Source organism: Anas platyrhynchos, chromosome 12, assembly GCF_047663525.1.
Source record: "Anas platyrhynchos isolate ZD024472 breed Pekin duck chromosome 12, IASCAAS_PekinDuck_T2T, whole genome shotgun sequence".
Taxonomy (NCBI): domain Eukaryota; kingdom Metazoa; phylum Chordata; class Aves; order Anseriformes; family Anatidae; genus Anas; species Anas platyrhynchos.
Genome location: NC_092598.1, coordinates 4,546,187 through 4,569,705, shown reverse-complemented (window position 1 = coordinate 4,569,705; position 23,519 = coordinate 4,546,187). Strand labels below are relative to the sequence as shown.

The window sequence follows — 23,519 nt, the reverse complement described above, 5'->3', positions numbered from 1 at the left end:
ATGGCAACTAGAAGTATATAGATTACCAGAGCTATGGCAGAGGAAATTAGTCCCTCTCTCCTACATCCAGGTTTCTTATGTGACTCACATTAACACAAAATTAAACTTAAACTGTTCTGATAGATTCGTGGCAGCCAACCCTTGGGATGTACAAACTGGAACAAGGACAAATCTTCTGAAGGTCAAAAGGCATTTCTGGCAGCATGGAGGTATACCACTCCATAGAGTCCTTCCCTCATCCACTAATGGGTATATCTCTGGCAACACCTAATGCATTGCCGGCAATTAGTACTGTTCATAGTAGTCCCAGCTCAGCATTGGCCTCTACTGCTAGAGTATGTTATGGAAAGAAAAGTGACCTGAGGTGTTATATAGCTTAAGATTTTATAAGTGAAAAGGATGCCATCTTATACATAAAGACTGAAGAGCACATTACATCTATCAGTTAATTTAGTCTTGGATCAAAAATGCCTTAGCAAGAACTTGCTTCTCTCACAAACCAAAACCCATTTCAGCTATTTCTTAAAATTACCTCACAATTTACATCAGCAGACAGCAGGCACAACAAGCACTGCTTGTCCTAAGAAGGAATGAGCTAAACCCTAGAGCCTGTTTTCTGACCATGCCCTAAACCCTATACTGCCTTCTTCCTTCCCCCCACCCTCCTCCCAATTAATCCATAAACTTTTTATCAACCTTTTTTCTATAAAATAGGACACACATTATAAAGAAAAAAAAAAAAGAAAGCAAACTTTCTGCTCTATTATCAGTATCCTTGCCTTCTAGGGCACTCAGTAGCAATATTACAAAGGTTTTGAACCCCCTCCTGTTTTCTAAGGCTTAGAAAAAGAGCAAGAAAGCACCTCTTACTTTCTAATTTATAACCCACCAGCTTTTCATTAATAATCTAATGAGAATTAGTCAAGATCATCCTGCTTCTGCTGTGAGTCCACCTGCAGTGGGCCAAACCCTTGCTCTGGCCCTCAAGGGCTGATTTTGGGGGGCTAGAGGCCCCTAATAACCCTCACCTGCCCCCTCTCATTACCCAGGGCCACCCCGTGCTGGATTTCACCTCACACCAGTGCTGCTCTAGGGGCCTTTCCCCAAAAGTGGCTCAGCCCTGCATGGGTGAGCCCTGGAGAAAGATGCTGCTGCCTCACACACCTGCCCTGTTGGGGTTGGCAGCAGCCTGTGAAAAGTTAACTACTGAGGGAGATTAATTGCCCCTCCAGAAGTAGTTAATCATTTCTCTGGGGGCTGTGAGGAGAGGGGACAAGGCAGGAGGTAGAGGTTCCAGACTGTGGCTGGAGGACAAGCTGAGTGGAACTGGAGGTAAGAGGTTAATGAATTATTGTTGTTATTATTATTTATGTTGGTAAAGGATATCTGCTGTTTTGGGGGCTACAACGGTACAGTGTGTGGTTCCTTTGGTATTTTGGTTGAGGGCTGGAGGCTATGGCCAGGTCCCTCAGGGTGTGAGGCTCTGCCCAGAGTCACGCAACATGGCTGCCGTGCTGTCCCGCCCCTCTGAGGAGGAAGGTGATGGGTCCAGCATGGCTCCTTAGGGCTGGAGCACTGTGGGAAGGGCTCAGGCCTGCAATTCCCCTCTTGTCCCCCTTCACAGGGTGGCCCTTTGTCTGTGAGGTACCTTATGTGGAAACTAAATGTTACTATCAGCTCAAATCTTGTGTTACTGCAGGTTTTTATCTTGGAGCGAATTGTCTACCTCATGGCTGAATTTTTTTTTTTTTTCCCCATTATTATTTTTTAAATGAGTCCTTTTTCCTGTGTAACAGGATGTAGATATGCTTTTGTTCCACTCAGTCACCACCTACTTCTGGTTGATCTGGAAACTCACTCAGCTGTGTGACCCCAGTTTATGGGGTTTAAGGCATTGTCCAAATCCCACTGCTCCCATATGGGCTGTGTGGTGTGCAATGGTACTGCTGGTGTGGCCCTCTGCAGGCTGTGCCTTGTATAGACCCCACAACCTTCAGAAAATTACAGGGTGCTTCCCTTGAGGCTGGGATTTACGCTTTAGGGAAAGCTAAGACTTTGAAGGAGCTATGGGTCACTATCAGTCACTTACTTATGTTTTTTAATCCTAAAGATCTGTACGATTTTTTTCTTCAGCCATCTGGAAAAAAGAAAAGAAAGCTCTTAATGAAAAAAGGGATGGAAAAAAAATTAATGTCTATGTGATGAACCTTTTGAAGTTATATAGAGTGTTATAACTGCTAACAGTAATTCCTGCTGAGTTTGGTTTTAATTGTGATCTGTTTTGAGTATTAATTGATCCTCAGGTATGACTAAGGTACTGGAGCAAAGTGTTGTATATGAGGGCCTCGAGGTAAAAGACAGTGTTTTCCTTTGGTTCTTGTCTAGTCCATAAGTGAAAGACGTGAGCTGCAAACAGTAGACTAGCAGCAGTTTTGGAAGCTATCAAACCACGTTATTCACTGCAGGAAGCTCCTGCTGATGCTGAGGAACTCAAAGTGTTTGGCAGCTTCTTTGAATGCATATCCCTTCCCATCTGGCTACCTGCCTTCTGCTCCCCATGTCTCTGCTCATCTTCACCGGTTCAGTAGTCGCCTGTGGTGGGGCAGAGCAGAGCATCGTGGCAGACTGCTCTGCCAGATGAGCAAGTAAGGGAAAAGTGGCAGTCAACAGAGATGAGACTTGAGAGCCTGCTGAAGATGAGGAAAGGGGACTGCTAAATAACCCTGGTGACTGCAAGAAAACAAGTCAAAAAAGAATAGGATTGTTGGGGAGTGGCAGGAGAGGTGGAGCTGGAAATGCAGAGTGTGTGGGGAATTTGTTCTCAATCTTTGGTCTATCTGCCTGGTGCTACTTGCTTGGTTGCACCACAACCAATCCACAAAAAGCAGGTTCTTGAAACACCAGGTCCAGACAAGAAAAGTTTTTTGTCATTGAAGGTTATGCACCTTAGAAACTTTGTCCTAGATTCAAGTTCATTGAATCAAAAGCCAGTTCTGCAATTACCTGAACAGTTAATAAAAATCTATTGCCTTATGATGGATTTTTTCTGCAGGCTAGAATTGATGTATTCATTGTGATTTGTGAGATTGAGGGGAAAACAGAAAATATAATCTGTATTTCTGCTGCACTGAAAAAATTCACTGTGTTCTTCTGAGGCTTGGAAGTAACTAAAACTGCAGGTTTTTTTTTGTTGTTTTTTTTTTTTTTTGATTTCTTGAAAATAAAATACACCTTATTAACATTTTAATAAAGAGAATGTCTTTGCAGCGGTGCTCTGAGTTGCTCTTATTTTTCTCTGTGCAATTTGATTCTCTAAAAGGGAAAATACTATTGAGATCTGTAAGGCGTGATTTGTTAGACTGAAACTAAGCACACATACACCAAAGCAAAATGCTTTCTAAAGGTGCTGTGTTTGTGAGAGGTGCTTGCCCAATATGTGTGATGCAAAATGGGGATGCTTTGTGAAGAAATCATCCTTGTAAAGCCATTGGTTCTGGTCATCAGACTCTATCCAATGCTTTAGTGATGATGCTGCTGATCTATTTGGGAAGTTGGCTGGCTCTCAAGGCAGAGTCTCTTCTCAAAGGCTGTTTCACAGTGAAAATATGCTCAGTGCAGCCGAGTGCATGAATGAAAAAGCCTCTGGTACCTTCTAGTCTGGCAAAATGCAGCACAAAACTCAACTTACTCTGTCTTTTCTGCTGTCCCAGGTAAGAAATGTGTATTTTTTTCCACTTGCTTTCTTTCATATTCCTTCTCTTGTGCATTTGGATTTGGAAGTATTTGTAATTCAGGTCTGATTTCTGAGTAATTATACATTGCTTGAATTACTGTTGAAAGATGCAAGATCTCTGCTGCAAGCCAGTTGCTAGGAATGTAGAATCTCATAGTTCCCTGATTTACAATTACAACAAATTTGCTGTCTGATATATAGCATTTTTTTGTTTCCTTTCGGGGGGGAGGGTGGGGAGGAATCTTTCAAGTGTCTCAGTAGCAGCTGCAGCAGCAATATTTTCTGTCATATCAAATGCTGCAACTTTGATTTGCTTTTTTCCTCTGTGGCTTTTGCCGGGTAGTAGGCATATAGGCTGTTATAGGCAGCTCACATTATTTATTGCTTTTTAAAAACGGGAGGGGGGAATGCGGAGGAAAAATAAAATCAGACCTTGCAAAAGGCTCCCTTCTCCGTACTCTCTCCTGATAGATGTGTAATTCTCGGTTAGTGACTTGCTATGTAGCCTTTCTCTTATTAAATGTAATAGATCCCCCTCTGCCAGAAAGCAGAGGAAAAAACACCCAGCCTTGAAAACACGGAGCTGCTAAAGCCCTGCTGCTGCTGTCTGTCAAAGCAAGGGGACTCGCTGGGCTTTGACTTCGCTATACCTTCTGTTTGCTCCCTTTTCCTCTTGCTGCTGTTTCAAGGTTTACTTTTTAGAAGCTCTGGGGAGGTTTGAGAATCCTTTGTTGTCCAGCACAAATGCATCTTTCTTTCTTTTGTCTTAGGAGCTTTGAAAACTCTTGCATTTAGTGGCGGTAGCACTGGCATCCTGTGCGCTGAGTAGAGATAAAAGTTAATTCCTTTTTGACTTGTGATTGAGTGGTTTTGTTAACCCTTAGGGGGTTGGTAGGTTTTAGAGCCAAACTAGTGCTTGGGACACTGAGTCTGTGCACTTGTGTTTGTGTGACTGTAATCTCTGGAAAGAATTTAGTTTCATTTTCCAAATAGGAGGGTAAGGAAAATGGTGAGGGCTGACCGTTGGGAGAGCTTTACTGCTGACAGGAGACACACCAAGAGTGTAGGCAGCAGTCATGTGAACTAACACGTACGTGCTGTGGGTCAAGGCTGGGATATTCGGGTCCTGGCTGAATCTGATAAAGGGGAGAAGCCTTAATGGGGTGGCTGAAGTTGCAGGACAGGAGACTTGGTGGCTAGGGACTTGTGAGCAAGCACACAGGCATTTGGGAGGGTTCAGGACAACTTCCTCCTTTAGAGAAATATAATAAATGAAAGCTACTGATCTGGGCCATAGGCATGGTGCCTGCAAGCACTGACAAAGGGTGTGATTGAGGTGCAGGGGATGTATATGGTGTCCCTTGCAGGTGTCCCCAGCAGCTGGGGCTGTGTGGGTATGCAGGGGGCTCCCCAGCAGGCAGCTCGCCAGCCCTGCTGTCTGGCTCCAGGCAGGGCAGAGTGCCTCTTGGACAGGCTGGGGTGTCCACAGGGCTTCTGCAGCAGAGAAGTTGTCAAAGTGGGCTGAGATCCAGCCTGGGCTGGCACAGCTGCCAGTGGGAGGCAATGCTCAGGGAGCTGGGGGGGGAGCGGGTAGAGGCAACAGGCGGATAGACTGAGCTGGTGCCCCTGGGCTCAAGACCTGCCATCTGATGAACTGCAGTTTGCTTGGCATTCTCTGTGACTCCAGTCCCTTTTCTTTTGCCCATTTTCTGTAGCAGACTTCTAAGGCCTGTTAAACCTCATAGCAGGATCACCCCTACCCCACCTGATTCTGGAAACAGCATAACTGTGTGCTTCATTGACAACTTTTAGCAATACTTCAGCATTTCTTCTCTTCCCAGGCTGAGGCAAGTCCGAACACACAGCAGGGATGAGCTTGTGGTACTTTGGCATAGCTCTGCATTTCTGTTTAAACGGCACCCCACTTCTTTACTAGCATACATAACTTTATCTAGCAACGTCTGTGTCTGGTGATTTAACACACCTCCAGGATTACTTTATGTACTGTGTCTAAGAGTAAATGAATTAGAGTTGTAATAAGCAAGCATTCATACATCCGTCTTCAGGAGTGAGGATGTTGAGTATTGACAGGTTAAAGTATGAACTGAAGTTGATGGCATTCTAGGGAATGAAAAAGGGGAATTACTGAAACGCTGCTCAGCTTTTCTCTTTGACACACCACATGCACAACTTTCATGTGACAGGAAAAGTAAACAGAAGAATGTGAGAAACAACATATTAAACAAATGCAGCCATCTGGCTGTGTAGTGGTTGTAACACATTTTGGGATTTTTCATGAGTTTTCTTTTTTTTTTTTTTTCCTCCTCTCTCAGCAGTAGCAATAATGCCTCCTATAATACAATGCTAGTGAAACCAGCAAAGCTCAATTTTGATAAAATGATTTCTAAGCAGTAGCAATCTAGTAATGTAATACTTTCGGTGGAAGTAGAGGATAGGAAGAACTTCATTTCAAAGTAATGATAGCAAAGTTTAGAGTATAGAAAAAGTCTCAAATTGTTGAGACTGAGAAAATGAACTGAAATAAATGAAAGGTATTATAATTGAAAGATCATTTATAAAAGTGGTAACTTCTAGTTTGTGTGTTCTTAGTCTACATTTAATTCAACTGAATTTATTAAAATATAGGAAAAAAACTTTCGAAGCATTAAAAGGATGAGGATATTAATGGGGAATCACTTTTTTGTTCAAACATTTAGTGGGCTGCTTTGTTGATTAAAAGTTGTACTAAACAGGTGGGCGATAAATGTTTTCTTTTTTTCCTTTTGCAAAGACCTAGTCTACACTACTACCATTTATCCTGTTCTCACCAAGAGGAAAACTGAACATTACTTGGAATAGCTGAATAAGATATGTTTCAAGGAACCCTTTAATTCATGATCACCTTTAAAACTAGAAAGCGTATCTATAATATGCAGCTTTATTGATCTGAAGTTGACAATAAAAACTGAGTGTACTCTGGTAGCTTGTGTAGTTCACTATAAAATGTACACTAAGCAGTAAATACCTACAGATTTCTAAATCTATTGAGTCAGAGGGTTTTTTGTTTTCCCCAAAGGATGGTTTTTAAGGCCCATGTACACAAATATTCTAAAACAAAAGTTGTTCACAGGTTTGCTTCTGTATGTTATGCATTGCATGCAGGCAGATGAATCAAAGATAATTTTTTTTAAAGTAAAGCACACAAGATGAGGAAAAAATAATTTTTCATAGCCTTAATAGTAACTGTCATGTTCTGTTGGGCTAGAACTAAGTGAATTGGGCAAAGTGTGTAAATTTTACAAGCTCATCTTTATAGCAAATAGGGACAATTAGTCCTAAAACTCTCCACAAATGCACAGACCACATTGCTGTATCCTTTAGCTTTTATTTTTTCAAATTTCTCCAGAAGAGGGCCCCATGTACAGCTTAAAAGTCAACACCAATGTGCTAAAAGCAAAAGAAATTTATCAGCTTCAGGGGGAGGAAAAAAAAAAAAAGAAAAATCTTGCTCACAAAGTCTGTTTAAACAGCATTAATTACTATGCTCAAATTCTGACCAGACTTTCCCTGTTGTATCTTGTTGGTGCTTGTTTAGTTTAAATAGGATTATAATCTCAGAATTCTAGAGGGAAAGAGTCCTATATCTCTTGTGCTATACCTGAGCTTTTAAAAAGATGCTTTAAAAATGTTAGAGAAACTTCATTGCCAATTACTGTGTAGAATTATTTGTGCTGATGAGCATTTTGTGAGCAGGCTCACACTTACTCCTGACAGCGTCAGGGCCTTTTTTTGGCTATGTAGTCAAACATCTTCCTCTTGCATACCTCATTCAAAAGATGGTGTCTCCCAAAACACAGAACCATTCCAGCAGTCCTGCTGTACTATTTGTCAAATATTGCCTTGAAGGGAAGCTTGGCCCCTGGTGAATTAGTCTGATGTTAGGCAACAGCTCTAACCTTTTAAAGACATTCTTACACAGGACCTGACCAGACTCTTTACTGCTAAGCAAGGGGGATTTGATGTAATAGGTGAGTGGAAACTAGTAATGAAAATGCTGTGAGTTACAGCATTGCAGTTAAACTTACTTTTTTTGTGTACTACCTGAGATACTATTTCTCTACTCCTGAGGTTGCTCGAGCAAAATGTTGGGACCTGGTTTCTCTTTCTGATAATCAAAAACTGCAAAAGGTTATTCTACCGTATATAACATACTTGTGCTATAATCCGTCGGGGCATGTTGACTTTATTCTTAGTAACTTGCCAAGTAAGAAAGGAGCATTTCTAAAAGACAGCTCAATAGACCAGAGCAACAGGAGCTTTTAGATCTATGTAGATAGTAACAGTGGCAAATATTCAAGAAGAGATGTTCTGTCTTTCATTTTCTTCCTGGTATTGGCTAGTTAAGTAGGCTCTCTCCATCCTTTTAGTATGTGAAGGCAAGCTAGATAACAGCTGTTAGTGTTACGCTCTTCCTGCATCACTGCTTGGAGCCACATCTCTTGCCTCTAGCTGCTGGTTTGTACCCGTGTACTGGGTGTGGGTTTGGCCTTTAAGCCTTTGGGGAGGAGGGGACTCTGTTTGGGACCTCAGGCAGAAACATGGGGCTAGTGGATGGTGCTGAGGCTTCAGTGGTTTCATGGAAATCACTTCTTCATTCTTTCTTTGACAGATGCTAACACCAAATATACTTTTTGTGTGTGTATCACTAGTAGTCTAACCAGTAGTCTTTCTTCTGTGTGGACAAAAAGACATTCTACCATGTCTGCTGGGGAGGAGAGACAGAGAAAGATAACGTCCTCAGAAGACCTAGGTGGCCAACAGATCTTCCCTGTTAGCTCTGGATGATATTTGTGGGTTCCTAATCACCATACAGATGGGACCAGCCCAGCTGGAAGACTGTGTTTTTGTGTCATTTTGTACGGCTTGCAGCTAGAACAGTGTTAGTGTATACAAATCAGTAGGATATTAAAAGCCAAAGAGGAGTGAAAAATAAGGCTTGCTTTATTAACCACTGTTTCATTATTCAAAAGTATTGGAAATTTGCCTACTGCTTGTTTTAGTGTTGACTCGTGATGTGGACTGTATTCTCTGTCAAATGGAAGAATCTGATTCTTTAAAAACCTTACTGTTCTGTATGTAGGGGACTCATTCCATTGCTAACTTATTCAGTATTCAATATTCAACTATGGTTTGCACCATTAATTTGCTTGGCTAAAAAAAAAAAAGGAAGAAGAAATTTAAGATTTGGTTTGATGGAGCTGGTTAAAACAGTTCTAAGAACAGGCTAAAATAAATATGAGCTATTAAAAGAGGGATAGAGTGAATCTTTTCAGCACACAGCAGTCTATCAGTATCTCTAACCACTTGGAAAAGCTGATTCAGATATTTAAATAACTTCAGATATCTATGAACATCCATGTATGGATGTGTCTTGGTATCTTTAAGCGGCCCTGTTTCTAGGGAGTTGAACACCCACCTTCAAGCTTTTGAAGCATCTCAAAATTGGGTGTCAGTATACAGCCCTCTGGAACTCATCATTTTTTCTCAGCTAAGGTTCCTCAGATTTCTTTTGATAAAGGTTCTACTCTCAAAACTGTGACTTAAAGAAAAAGTAACAAACAAAACAAAAGAAAAACTAACAGTAGCTATCTCTTTCAGTCTAGCCTCTTTTGTTCTCTTGCTGTGAACAACTAATGTTTAATTCCTTGTTAGTAGCAGCGATAAACGTTTCCAAAGCTAGCATTTATTTAATTCCCAAGGACTTTGCAGTCTGGTATGTCATGAAGAGTAAATAATTTGTGTGTTTGAAAATTATGTGCTAACAACAGTACAGACAGAAAGTGTTTCTAAGAGTTGGAAGAAATTTCTGGCAAATCAGTAGTCATTGCAGATGGACCTTGTGTGTAACAAGGACTTAAAATGCTGAAAAACACAGGTTCTAGGCCATTAAGCTGTCACAGCACTTTTAATGTGGCTGCATGCAAAGAAATATGCATGAAGATGGAGCAAGTTACAGGTTTACATCTTCACTTTAGTATGTGAGAGATGCCCATCAGCAAACGAATATGCCTGTAAGCTTTTTTTCATCTCTTATTACTTCTGTCCTGAAGATTATTGTTAAAGGTTACCCATTGTTTCGCCCCCTGTCAACAAGTGTGGATGCTCCTTATCTGCTTCAGTGCAAAGTTGGCAAGGATGCACTAACATGCACTAACAACTACCAAATCGTTGTTAGTTCATTGAGTTTTGTTTCAATCACTGTGGAGCAAAAGGTATTTTAGAACATACTTAGCACCCTGATAATTGGCTCATCTGCTTTATAGACAATCAATTTCTTTTCATCGTCTTGGCATAACTTGGAATTGTAAGAAGGGTTTCTGTTCAAAGCATCTTAAAGGAAGAGTCTCTCTGAGTAGAGTCAAATGTGGGGGATTTTGAACCCATTTGGAGTTGAATAAATGCTATTGGCTTTCACTGTAGTCACTGTACAAAGGCAGAAATTAGCTGCTGTTAATTCATTTGGATCCACTCAGAAACTAGCTCAGCATGCATGAGTTAGGAATATGATCAATATTTCGTGCAGACAGTGTACAAGGATGGGGGAACATCATGTAGAGTGGTCCCTTCTTCAGCCTGTTACAGCTTTCTTAATTTAAGGTGGTCTTTAAAATGTAATAGATGCTTTTTGACTTTGAACCAATTTTTGTTAATTGCTTGGGTAACCGAAAATCCTAGGACCAGTATTCCAAAAATATTTTATTTTTCCTGACAAATTTGCTGGCTTTGAGTTTCTCTACTGCCAAATAAGGTACTCACACATTTCTCTAGAGACAGCCCTATGTTTCCCCTGGGGAGCCACGTTTTATCGAACAACAAACAGCTATATCAAAATGTGAGAGCTGCAGGTAACGCTGCTCTGCAGTTAACAAAGCAGGAAATCCAGAGCATCTGGTACCTTGCTCTCCTAAGTGAAAGGAAATGGAATTAGCCATTAGAATTGGATGGGCATTTCCCTCCCCATTAAACCCATTGTTTCTGAGCTCTGTCAGAGGAAGCTGAGCAACTCCAACCATGCTACGTGGCAGGAATGGGTATTTCAGCTGTGGGCCTGAGCTGTCCAGTAGTTAGATAACTGGTCAAATTAAAAGGTGTTCAGCTTGACCTTCTGCCAAGATAACTTGTGCCAGGAAGTCATGGATGTTATCTACCATTCTTATCCAGGTGAAATGCAACATGAAAAAAACGTGGGCAAAGACAAATGAGAACGAAATTAAAATATATAAAAATCAGATTCAACTTCTGGATATTTATATTACCCTGCTACCTGATGGCTGTATTCTGTGTCAGGCTAAGTGGCTTTATTCTTTTTGAAAATGTCTTGTGTTTTCATAATTCATGATCTCACTGAACTAACTGGACTATGAACTCTATAAATCCTGCCTTATGAATATCGATAACCCTGCTAAGTTACTAATATAGAACCCTGATCTGAATACCAAAGTAGTTAGACCCATGGTCAGTCACTTTTCCTTAATACATGGTAATATCACTGCAGGAGATATTATTCCATGGGACGAAGATGTAAGGATGGTCCTTAGAGCCCAGCAGTACTGGGAAGCACAGCTTTTTAAACCCATTTACGCTACTGTTCTGAAATAGATAAGGGTCTGACATTTGCTTCTATTTTTTGAATTATTTTCTTCTGATTTATTTTAATTAAAAGGTCTCATTTAGAAATGATTAAGCAGAATATGATTTCCAGCTTTAAATGTCATCAGTAGTTTTTCCTAGTTGTTGGCTCTTTGCAGTTTGGTTATCAGAGCAGAAGTGCAGCATTCTGTGCAGCGGGGATGCTGATTATTGCAATCTGGCACACAGCATTTTAGATGATGATTTCAGATATGACATGCTACGGGGAACAGTGATAAGGTTGCTGGGAATAAAGCATGAAATGTGTCATGTGGGAATGACTCCTGGTCTTGCCCATCTCTTGACTTTTCTGAGTTTGCCATAACAAAACACTGTTGTGCATGCTAGCACAGGAGCAGGTCTTCTGCAGACGTGGATTGATTGCATCGCCCTGCTTTGTGTCATCGAGGTGAGGGATGGTTAGTATTGATGCCACGTGCATTTCTACCGTGTTCATATTGGGAAGCTTACATGGCTTCTATTACTGTTATATCTGTACACCCTGCAAATAATAATGAATTTATCCTTGCTTCCCTAAAATAAATGCTGAGTTACAACAGGAACATTATTCTGAAATGGGAGACAGCCTCCAACATCTGCCTGTTCCAATGACTTTAGTTCTATTATCTTAGTTGAGTAATGATGTAGGCTGCTGTCATTTTTGCTGCTGGTGTTGATTCAGTAGTGACAGCTCATTGTACTATTGAAAGATTAATTCTGATTGGAGGGAGCCCAGAATAAATTCAGTCTTTAGGCCAATCAGGAGCTGGTGCACATGATATTATTTTAATAATTCTGCAAAACTCTCAAGAATATAATTAGTTATGATTTGCCAAAAACCCGTCTATCTCAATACAGCTAATATTTTTACATGTAGAAGGACTATAAAAAGGAAGTGTTTAGCTGACTGCACAGAGCTCTTCTAGGCATAAGGAAAAAGTGTATTTGCTTATTACTGGGTTTTACATGATGGCTGCTGGCAAAATTCTCTGTTGGATATTTCCACCCCAATGTGAGAGGTGGTCTCAGTGGCAGAGTATTCCTGAGCCCCTGCCTGTGTGTGTTCCTGTCTGATGTAAGGTGACGGTACAATGATATCAATGGGATGATGTTCCCATCTTCCCTCCTTTCCACAGACTGAAGGAGGCAGAGCAACCAGAAGCCTAGGCTGTGCTGGTAGGAGGTGAGCTGCCTGGTTGTGGCTGTTCCACTTTGGTGTCTACCTCCGGGAAGTGTGGTGTTGCTGTCCTAAAGGCTCATTGTGTCCCTTGGACTAGGGGAGATGCCATTTCCTACAAGCCCAAAGCAAGAGAAACTGTAGACTTGCATGGACTAATCTCCAACTTTGTGAAACAGATGCCTCCTCCTGTTTGATAGTGTCCCTCTGAAATAAGGATTCAATCTTTTCACACTTTTCTTCTGAAGAATGTAACTTTCAAAGCATTTGTTCTTTCATGAGCCAAAGGCATACAAGCAGAGAACCTGTTTCTTACTTACTCTGTGTGGGAACTAAACAGTGATAACACACCCGTACGGGTTGCTGAAGGAGTTTGGCTAAAATAGAAATCAACTTGGTTGTCTGCCAGAACTCACGTTGAACCTGAACAACGCTGCTTTTCCAACTTGTTCTTGACTTTGATTTTTTTTGTATGAAAAGGAAAAAGTGAATGTGAATAGCATGAGCAGCTCTCCCTCCCTTACCTCCGGGCTGGCTGCAAGCATCAGCGTACCTGTGATATCCTTGTTCAAATTACACTTAATTTGCTCCAAAAAAAAAATATTCAGATGGTCCGAGTGCTTTTAGTTTTTCTTCCAGAAGTTCTGGTGATGGGAGAAAGTGACCATTTAAAGGATTAATAATTTTTACTTCCATGTTTGAACTTGTCCTTTAGATAAGCCTCAGTGGGCCCTTTTGGAAAGTCCATCCTTGTTCTTTTTGGTGCTTGTAGAACATCCTTAGAGATGTTTCTCTTTTGGTGATAGATGAGAAGATGATAGGGGTTTTCCTGCAGCGTGAGGAAAAACAGATGTACCTAAGGAGAGTCGCATTCCTTTGTCATCCTACGTAGGCCCTGCTTATTTTCACTGAGTAATCTGCAGATTGCCTAGAGGTGGTACAGCATTAAATTGTAGCCTGGTAAGTAACTAAGCGTTGTGCTGTCTGTACTTGTGTACTAAGCCCATGCATTCCTTGGTAAATTCAGATTAACCAAAATGAAATGGAAACTACTATTGCCACTGGACACTTCCAGTTATGCAAACCTGCTCTGGGACTTTGACCTCTTAAGACTTTTCTCCTTTCTTGAAGGTAGTCTAGTTCTAGTTGCACTTCTGTTGGTGGATTTAATTTCTCTCTTCCATTAATGGTATGAAGCTGGTGATCTCTTAGAGAGCCAGAAGTGCTGGGATAGTTATTACTAATAAACTTCCTGATGTAGCTGCTCCATTTCTTGTCCTGTTCGTTGGCTAACAGAAGAACAAACCTTAACATAACAACTGGAAGGGAAGAGGAAGGCAGAAAGGAGGAGAAAAAAGAATTCCATGTCTTGTAACTTTTTGCAGCTGCTTTGATTTTGAAAATAACCTTTTATGCTTATTATGTAGCTAAAAGGTATATAATGGAATAGGGTGCAGCATTCAGTGTGACTGTTTAAATGAAGACATGGAAATCCAGCAGTCTTACCTGACGCTCTTTCGTTTAGGCTGACACTTGTATCTGGATCTGAAGCTGTTGGCATCAAGAAACAGCAGTACTTCTACTCCATTTTATGTGTCTTTGTGTATGTATCAGCATGCTGATTTATGAGAGGCAGGAAATTTAATCCTTTTTCACTCTACATCTGCTCCCCAGCTCTGAGCATTCATTAGCCGCCCAGCCACAGAACTCACCTCCTCTACATTTTATGTTTTGGTGTTGTTTTGTTTTGTTTTCATTTGCTATATGCTCTGTCTTAACAGATGATATTTTTCAGTCTGCGATGTTCACACTGTTGTGTCCATAATCATTAAATCCATTCTACTGATGCTTCAGGAAACTTGTTACAGGTACAGATGAAATAAAACTTAGGCATTGTCTTTCTGCTAATTGACTAGTTGAATGGGGATGGAATGGGAAGAGAACAGCAGACAAAAGGGGATAAGGTCTGAGGCTAAAACAACCTTTATTGCTGGACAGCACCTTGCAGTTTCTTCTTAAACTATTTGTATGTCAATTCTCCTTTAGCTGTCTGAAAAGTTTGTGTAGCAAGTCATTTCCCACATGTCCTGTCTAACACAAGCATACTTTTTAACTGCATAACAAAAAATGAGCACATCCCAGAGATAAGGGAGAAGAAAGAAAGGTTGGAGGACCTGGAAGGGTTTAGCTCTGCTATGGCTTTCTGGCAATAAATACAAAGAGAGCCAGATCCCAGAAAAAGCTCAGAGTAGGCAATGTCTGTTGCTGAAACAAGTATTATGGGCCAGCTGTTATGTATGATCCTGTTTTACTTATTTTCTGACATCTCTTGGAGGCCAGCTGAAGAGCAAAGATTAAAGAGAAGAGAACATGACTTTAGGCATATCTGCAAACTAGCCATTAGTTTCCTACAGGTTCTTCCATGCTTAAAACGGGGAAAAAAACTCTCCTGACAACTGAGCATACAATTCATGTACAATGGCTCTGCTTCTGACACTGTATTCCTGCAGTGTTTGCATGACTCACAATTCATCTGGCAGTGCTTCAGTTTAAGCCTTGATAAAGAAGAGAGAACACAGGAGAGTGTAAATACATTTGACCTTTTAAAATATTGAAAATAAAACAAAGATAGAAAAATAGTTACTTGGCATATGTAGAAGAAAAAATGCGATGATTGTGAGCAAGCTAGTGTTATTTCTGCTTTGGCAGCCTTGGTAGCACAGGGGTTTCTGGAGCTGAGAACTGTTGTTGTATGCCTGCTGTTCCCAGGATGATGAGTGCAAGCTCCAGTGGAGTTGGGGTTGAAGTCAACTTTGATTTTCTCCAGTTCAGGGACTGGCCTGCAGTTCAGGTCTGCTACATCCCCCAAAAAAGACGTGGTGCCCCTAGCTGGCACCTTTCGTAGTTTGGGTGCAGCCTCCTCTTAGTACTGCTCTGAGCAGCTTTAAAAAGTGAGTAATTCTGTGAGTGCTCTCTGGTGTGCCTATGCCCGTTCAGTTAGCGCTGCCGGCAGGGTTTGGCTGTGCCCTGAACTCACCCTTCCTGGAAGGGCTGGGTTCGTTAAAATAGCATTGTGGCTGAGTCAGGGGCATGCCAGGCCTCTTACACTGCTGCTCCCCATTCCGGGACTGCTCTGGGAAATGTGCGCAGCTCTCAATATGGCTCAAAATATGATGGGAACTAAAAATCCCCCCCTCTTCTTCCTCTTAAAACTGTTGCGGACTTCTGAGCACATTCCTTTGTTTTAAAAGCAGAAGAAGTACATGCAGTACCTCTTTCCCAGCCTGCAAGCAAGAGATGTGGTGTTTTTTGTGCCAGGCTCTTGGGGTGGGGGTGGATTTTGAACTAAGAGATCAGGGTTAGCCTTTCTCTTAGGCCTCTTTGGGAGACAGGGAAGGCCATGCAGCAGCTGGGGTAGGGGATGCATCTCCAGCATGGTATTTCTACGTCTACCTTGTGTCTGGGGCACTGGAATTAGGATTTATTTCTGGGGTCAGAAGCTTAAGTAAATGGTAACAGTAGCTCCTCCTTTATTTATTGGTAATAAGCTTCTGTCTGACATATGCTGGTCAAGTCCAGTACAGAAGGGAGAAACACTCTTCCATTCTCATCCCACTTTCTTATTTCCTGGTTCGTGGTGCAGTCACTTTCTGTGGCTGTGGTTACGTGAATTTCCTTAATAGCAAATCTTGAGCAATCTGCTTAAATAATAATCAGCATGTCTTTTAATTCGCCCTTCTTCCATAGGTTCTGTTGTGAATGCTGAATTATCTGATCAGCTAGCTGTGTTAGCACCTGTAAACAAATCTCTGTGGTTTTGTTCAGTGCTATTGGCAAAGCTTCTTGCTAAAAGGGAGGGAGGCAAGAGAGTGTGATTGCAGCTTAATGGGTAGAGAGCATCCTTCAAGCAAGGAGTCCCTTGGTATTTGCAGTAACTCTTTGTTGTAAATATGTAATTAGACCCTGGATAACCACTTGAACATCAAACTTGACGTCTTTTCCAGACAAGGGTTTTTACTGTTCCATTCAAAGTTATGTTCCCTTCAAAGTTAGTCTCTTCCTGGCTGAAGACATCTTATTTGTCTAACAGCCCCATTTCAGCTTATAAAAGTAGGGCAGGGAACTTTCTTAAGCAAAAGCTGTGGCACGTCCTTAGGTTGAGAATCTCAAGCTTTGCCCTTCCCCACCCAGCAACGTCTCCATGGACTTTTTTTTTTGGAGCCTCTCCCTGCAGACTGTGCTGCTTTACTAGGAATTTAAACTGTATAACAGTGCCTTTTCCCACCAGCCACATGTGTGAGGCTGTCCCTTGGCTTGAATATGGAGTTTGGGGTCAGCCTTGTCCTGTTACCAAATATAGCATAAATCTTGCTGACGAGGTTTCCAGGCAGCTCTGGCTGGGCTTATCTAGGCAGTGAGTGTGTCTGAATGATAGAAGGAATTTCTGATCTTTGTGCTTATCACTGAAGCACATGCCCAACAGACCCAGAAGAGGGCTCTTCCTTGAGTTTCCACGTGGACCCTCTCATTTGAGCTGCTGCTTGCTGTGCCGTGCTGGCTGGTACCCCTGGTGGCTGCTGGCCCTGGTAGGGATAACCATGCTCACAGCACTTGGAGCTTTGTTTTTCTCTTAACAGCCTCATCCTTCTTGAGCATCTTGATTTCAAGTGTCTGTTGAAGCACTGTAAACAGATTTCCTTCAGTTCTGCGGCACTACATGCTGTGTTGCAATACATTTTGTCTACTTTAAAGCTGTTAGTGATTCATTAGTTTACAGTTCCAAAAACCAATTCCAAAGGGATCACTCATCTCCCTAGAGCGTTGAAGATATTTTCAGGCTGGCTACACAGTGCTATGGCAATGTTTTTGAGACTTGCCTGGTTCAAGTCCTGTGGCAGTGATACTACCAAAGGCTGCCAATTCAATGGAGGATTGCACACAGATTCCATGGGTGGGAAGTTGCAATATTATTAGACACAGCTAATAATAGTTCCTCTTGACTTCTGAAATGTCAGAATAGTCTTGTAAGTGCACTTTGGAAAACGTTAACCTTTTGTTTGCTGCCAATAGCAGTCCCTAATGTGTTCAACGTTGAATTGTGTCTATAATACTAAAAGGAAACATAGTGGAAATAGTCTCCATATATATATATAATATATCCACACACACATATATATGGGATGATTATCAAGGTTGTGACATGTGGAAAGCAAACTCCACAATCAGTAAAATTGTAAAATAGGCATGTTTATTCAGTGCTGGGTGACACAGGAGGTAGTCCCACCAAAGTTGTGTGTACCCCAATGTAGTATTTGCCTTGGTTATGTGCGCTGAAGAGTTACATATGCATGAAGTTTCTCAATACACCTCTACATCTGCATGACCTATCCCCTCTTTGTATTAAAATTAATTCCAGGGAGTCATTTTCATAGATTCCTCCTATCCACACTTGTGCAGTGTTTTCTGGTAGTGGTTGCTGGGGGTCATGGGGATGAAGAGTCTTCCTCATCACCGCTGGCTCACCTCTTGTCTCAGCGCAGACTCAAGCTTCTGCTTAAACTGCAGGTTCACATTCAGTTGGTTCTTGAAATGTGTTTCCTGTTTCTATCAGGAACTGTTTTTGTTTTTCTTTGTGCACAATATGTAGCAGAAGATATAGTACATATCCCTTAGCCTGTCTTATCTACTGAAATCCTTTTGGCTTCCTTTCACATGCTCGTTAGCCTATTTTTTCTGCTAAAATTCTTTCAGCCTCCTCTCAGTTTGCAGCATCAATCTGGGGACCTGTGTTTGAATAATGACTAGAAAGATGAGGTTCTGCTACCCAAGATCTTGTAAGATCTAGTGAGCATGCCTCTGCCTCATTTTCCACATTTGCAAAGGGCTTTGAATCCTAGTAGTAAGGAATCTCTCTAGAATACTGTTTAAACTAAAGTGTGTGCTAACATGAAGAAGCAACTCTGTTTTCTTGGTCAGTTATTGGCTGTCAGGCTGTCCTGGAGGGACAGGCTTTCCAGAGTTTCTGAGTACATCTGCCAGGCCAGTTGCTCTAGAGCTGGGGATGGTGGCAGGGAGCAATAACTCTGCTTGGCAGGGAACTTCAGAAGTTTTCAACTGCTTCATAAATCAAGGGAAACTAAAAGTAACAGAAATCTTTAAATGCTCTGTGAAGCTAAGTTAATACGGTTTCTTATGATAGACGTTTATTTCATTTTGCTGTCTAGCACATCCAGCAAGGTACCAGCAGCATGTCTCCAGCTACAGGATTTACTGTAAGATGTTTATGGACTGCTGGAGGCCAATCAGGAAGGGATTTTGATATGTTGGCTCCAGAGTGGCAGAAACTGATAAAAGAAAAACTGCAAAAACAAGTTCTTAGTCAAAAGGTGCTAGCATTCAGAAAAGTTAGAAATTAAGCCATGAGCTTGTGTGTCATTTTAAGGATATAATAAGAGCATGGCTCCGAGGTGGATGAGCTGAGAATCAAGAGATGCTGGACACTCCTCTCGTGAGATGACTGGGCTGAGGTTGGGGTGCTCACCTCTTCCAAAAAACAGAGCTACAGGAGGCTTGCATGAAACTGGGCCCTGAACTGGGTAGCGTAACAAAGGGGGAAGACAAGTGATCTATATTTCTCCCAAATATGTTTTACAGCTATTTATTATCATTAAGAATACCTAGTGGATGCATTTTTCAGGCAGAATTACATTACTGCGTGCTATGAATAACCTTACATAATGAAGCGACCCCTTTTCCTGTATGCCACTATCTCTCACAGAAGTTGGGAAATTAAGTAAGATAATCATTTTCTTGAGGGAGGGGAAAACTTAAAATGCAATGCAAGAGAAGTAGCTCGTGCAGTCCGATAGGAAGCCTTTAACAAAGAGGAGGCAATTACAGCTCAAGAGCCCCAGATCACCCATCAGTACTTATATCAGTACTTATTGCCCCTGGTACAGAGAGCCCAGAGCAGCATACCTTTTTTGGGGGGAGGGACCTTGGGAAGAGTCTTGCATTCTTTCAGTTTATTAGGACTGACTACAACTTGAATTACAGTAAACAGATTAATTTTTATTTTTTAATTAGGATATAAACTACCTACTTTATTTCTGCAGTATATCCAATTGCCAGCATTTAATGCCTGTCTTAAAGATAGGTTGCAGTCATCTTGTGACAATGAAGATGTATTTTTAGTGCGCTTGGGGAATTATGGTTAACAGAATGACTTCACCCGAAGGGGAAGCTTTGCTGTTATCATTTTGTTCTTGTTCAGTAATCTGAAATACATTCAGTACAGCATTGATGTCAACAAAGTAAAATAACACAGGGATCAATGGGTTTTGAAGAATATTTTACTTTTCCGTCTGATTTGTTGGGTTTTTGTTGTTTGTTCTTTTTTTTATTTCTTCAGGAGTGCTCCATCATTTTCTTTGCTTGACAACTTACATTAAATGCTCACAAGCAAGATTTAATTTGAGTTGCATGCTTACAAATCTGAGGATAAAAGCAGAGAAGAGTTCTATTGGAACATGTTCTTATTTCTCCTGCACTTAATATACCCCACCCTCCAAATCATGTTCATCAGGCACAAAAATATTTTATGGTGGTCAACGTGAGTCCTGGCAGAAGGGCAGCCCATCTCACCCAGACTCACAGAAGTTGTCGGGCTGTACTCTCTTTTCAGTTTGTCCTCCTTTGTCACCTTGATAGGTGTTAATGTGCAAAGTCATTCAGGAATTATGGAATGAAAACATAGGTACTTGTAGCAATACAATGTCGAACAACTCAGTAGCATGTGTGACAATTGCTGGATCCATGTTTCTGTCATGCTTTAAACTTGCTGAAAGAAGTAGGTTCCTGTTGTCGCCGCATGCTGTCTGCAGTTAGCTGTGATCAAAGAAGAGTGGAGGTGGTCTTCTAGGAATGCTTCTCTTTCTGCATGAGAGAACAAATTACTACAGCTTTCTCCTTCACTGGAATGTGCGCACCTACCTACTTCTGAGTTTGGGCAACAACTGTTTTAGTGCAATAGTAGGGCAGAGACTGAATTTTTCTCATACAGCTTGACACTGCGCAAGCCACTCCTGGTCCTGTTTGCAATCTTCCCTCTGAGATGGTCTGAGGGAGGAGCAGGAGAGAAATATGGTCTGCCCAAACTTCCCCGCATGACCACATTGGTGGTCTCTTTTCTATGTGTAGTGTCCTGTGCAGCTTTGAAATATGTAACAGTCCTATAGTGTCTACTGTCACATATTAACTAGGAATATATAATATTGTTTTAGCGGCCATGGTGACATATTGACTGAAAGTCTTGCACCAAATGCTTCACAGCTGACTGCTGCAAATGGGTTTGTTTGTTTATAGCAAGTTTCAAAGTAGAGGTTAGAGCTAACAGCTGAGAATTAATTATTAAAATAAATATCCCATCAGACTCCTGTATGTGAAACAGCAGGCAAGAAATAAAGTAATTCTGGCCTATATGAGTGGTAAAACTTAAATATAAATTTGTATTTATGGCAGCCTGAAGTGTATATTAGCTCAATACTAGATTTTTTTTTTCTTTTTCTCAGACATCTCAGTATTAGCTGGAATGCAGCATTTAAATTGCAAGACCTTAAAAAGCAGTGCTTACTTTTAAATATTGTCATCATTTTGGCATTGCTCTTGAGAGCAATGTTTGTGATTTCCTAAAAATTTAAGGTATGTATCTGTCAAATATCAGTAACAGTTAAACATCTTGTTTCTTCCCTGCTTTTAATATCTATGGTGTTAACAAAAGATAAAAATCAGATCTTCTTTCTCTGAGGAGTCCTTACAACTCAATTAAGCCAGTGTTTTATAAACAAAACTGGCTTGAAAGAGGGTAACCCTCCCCAAGCTTTTAGGGAATATACATGTGTCTAAACATCCTTGCTATTCTCATAACTCTACTTGTTGTGAGCTATAAGTCCATTCAGAATATTACCTGAGCAATGACATCTTCAGCATCAGCACTATGCACTCAAAGCTAAGTATTTGTGCAATCTCTGCTTTCAAGGACAAACAACCTAATTAGCTGACCTGCCTGAAATGTACACTAGTGTATTTCTGTTTACTAAGGCACAGCCAATTGCAGAACTTAGGTTTTGAAATCTGAAAGATCTGGAAGGAAAAGCATTTCACGATAGAGAGGTGAAATGAAATGGGAAGGCATTACTTACCCCAATAACGTGAATGCTACGTGTATGTTTGTGTATATGAGGGTATATCTGAATTTTATATGCAGGATTATACACATCATGTAGCTCAGGCAAAATCAAAGGTAAACTTTGTGGCTTTTGTCATACTACAGTGGTCTCTCTTAGCCACAAAAGTAATGCTTGTTTTGTAGCTCATTAATCTCTTAGTGTGTGCCTTAAGATTGGAGCTTTGCTTCAAGTTCCTTTAAATGAAGTCTGAGATCTCCATATAAAATCCAGTCAGAGCATGGTACGAATTTGCTCTATATTTTGAATTCGTCTGTTTTTGAACACACACTCGCATGCCTGAAATGAAAGCAAATGCTCAAATGAGCTGTTTTGAAGAGCAAGGACAGTGTCTTTCTGAGTCTTCAAAGTGACACGTAGCAGGCTTGTAAGAAAGTAGCAAGCATAAACCCCTGATGAAAGCAGTCATAAGGAAAAGGCGATGGCAAAGCAGGTATGTGCATGTAGGAGTTTGAAGGACTGACCGATCAGAGGTACAAATAAAGACTCACTGGGTTTGATAGCCTTTAAAGGCTGGTAGTTACCTTAAAGAGCATCATTCTGGACCATGGGGGTTTGCTCCTTCCTGTACAACGGGCTGGATCTGATCATTCTTAACCACAAGTGTTCCCTGCTTAAGCATGCAGAGTTACAGGGGGAGTTCTTATTTGAACAAGCATCAGTTGTGAAAATGATAGGCAAAAGTGTTTGGCTCTGCGTAACTAAGACAATTGTCCTTTTAAGGTTTTTGGAAATCTTTGTTCCCAAGGGAGTACTGATCAGATATTTGGAAGGAGGCCGAAAGCAAAGTGTTAAAATATCTGCAGACCTTGGAGATGCATCAGATGTAACAATATGCAGAACAACTTAGAGCAGACTACAAAGTAGTGTTTTTCTTTTCCCCTGTGGTGCGATGTTATAACAGAGAATTGCATACAGAGAAGGGAATGGAATGTTTCCTTTTTTCCCCCTTCTTTTAAATACAGTGACATGTCCTAATTTAGACCTAATTTTCATTCCTGTAACATTACTTGTAATAACGTCTAAAGTCCTCAGAATTAATTTGACTGGAAAAATTCCAGAAGGACTTTCAATTTTTCTCATTAAAAACATTATAGATGTCTTAATTAGGCACTGTTATTAATGGTAATATTACTCAATTTAGAACTACACACTTAAGATGTGGTTACCTCTAGCGTGATTAGTCAGAGAAGCTCTGCTACGCAAGGATGCACATTGAAATTTGGAACAGTTAAATATTTAGAGCCAGATGCTCAGCTGTGTAAACTGTGTGGCTACTGCCACCTCAGAGTTTGATATCTGAAGTTATAAATAATGGTTTCTATCTCTTCTCCCTCATTCTTTCTCTTTTTTATTTCTGGTGTTTGGTCTCTTTTTTCCCCCTCCAGATGACATACTTAGAGTAGAAAGAATTTATGGAGTAATGCACGCACACTCTTAAGTATAAGATATTTAACTGCTGGAGTTAAGCTGGAGCCACTCTGCACTTGTATTTCTCTTCCCCATGTCATCCCAGGAGAATTGCTCTGACTTAAATAAACTCACCCCTGGTTTAGATCACAGTCCAAAGACTTTTTCACTGTGCCTTTGACTCTACTGGGGTGCTCTCCCAAGCATCAGGTTGAGTTTTTTGCTTGACTTGGTAAGGGCCTTCTGCTGCTTAGTGTGAGGGCAG

General features: G+C 41.0%; 1 protein-coding gene across 7 annotated transcripts in view; it reads left to right on the top strand.

Moving 5' to 3' along the window:
* Positions 1-3,397: 3,397 nt before the first annotated feature.
* CDH13 (cadherin 13) overlaps positions 3,398-23,519 on the top strand; it is a 479,376-nt gene continuing 459,254 nt past the window's right edge. For 2 of the 7 annotated variants that reach the window (XM_038185280.2, XM_038185279.2), the window contains exon 1: positions 3,538-3,710. In XM_038185280.2, coding sequence (XP_038041208.1) covers positions 3,666-3,710 — 45 coding nt within the window. In that variant the 5' untranslated portion in view covers positions 3,538-3,665. Of the gene's footprint in view, positions 3,711-23,519 lie in introns of all 7 variants that reach the window. The other 5 variants (XM_072044044.1, XM_038185281.2, XM_005020165.6 and 2 more) reach the window with 4 other exon arrangements.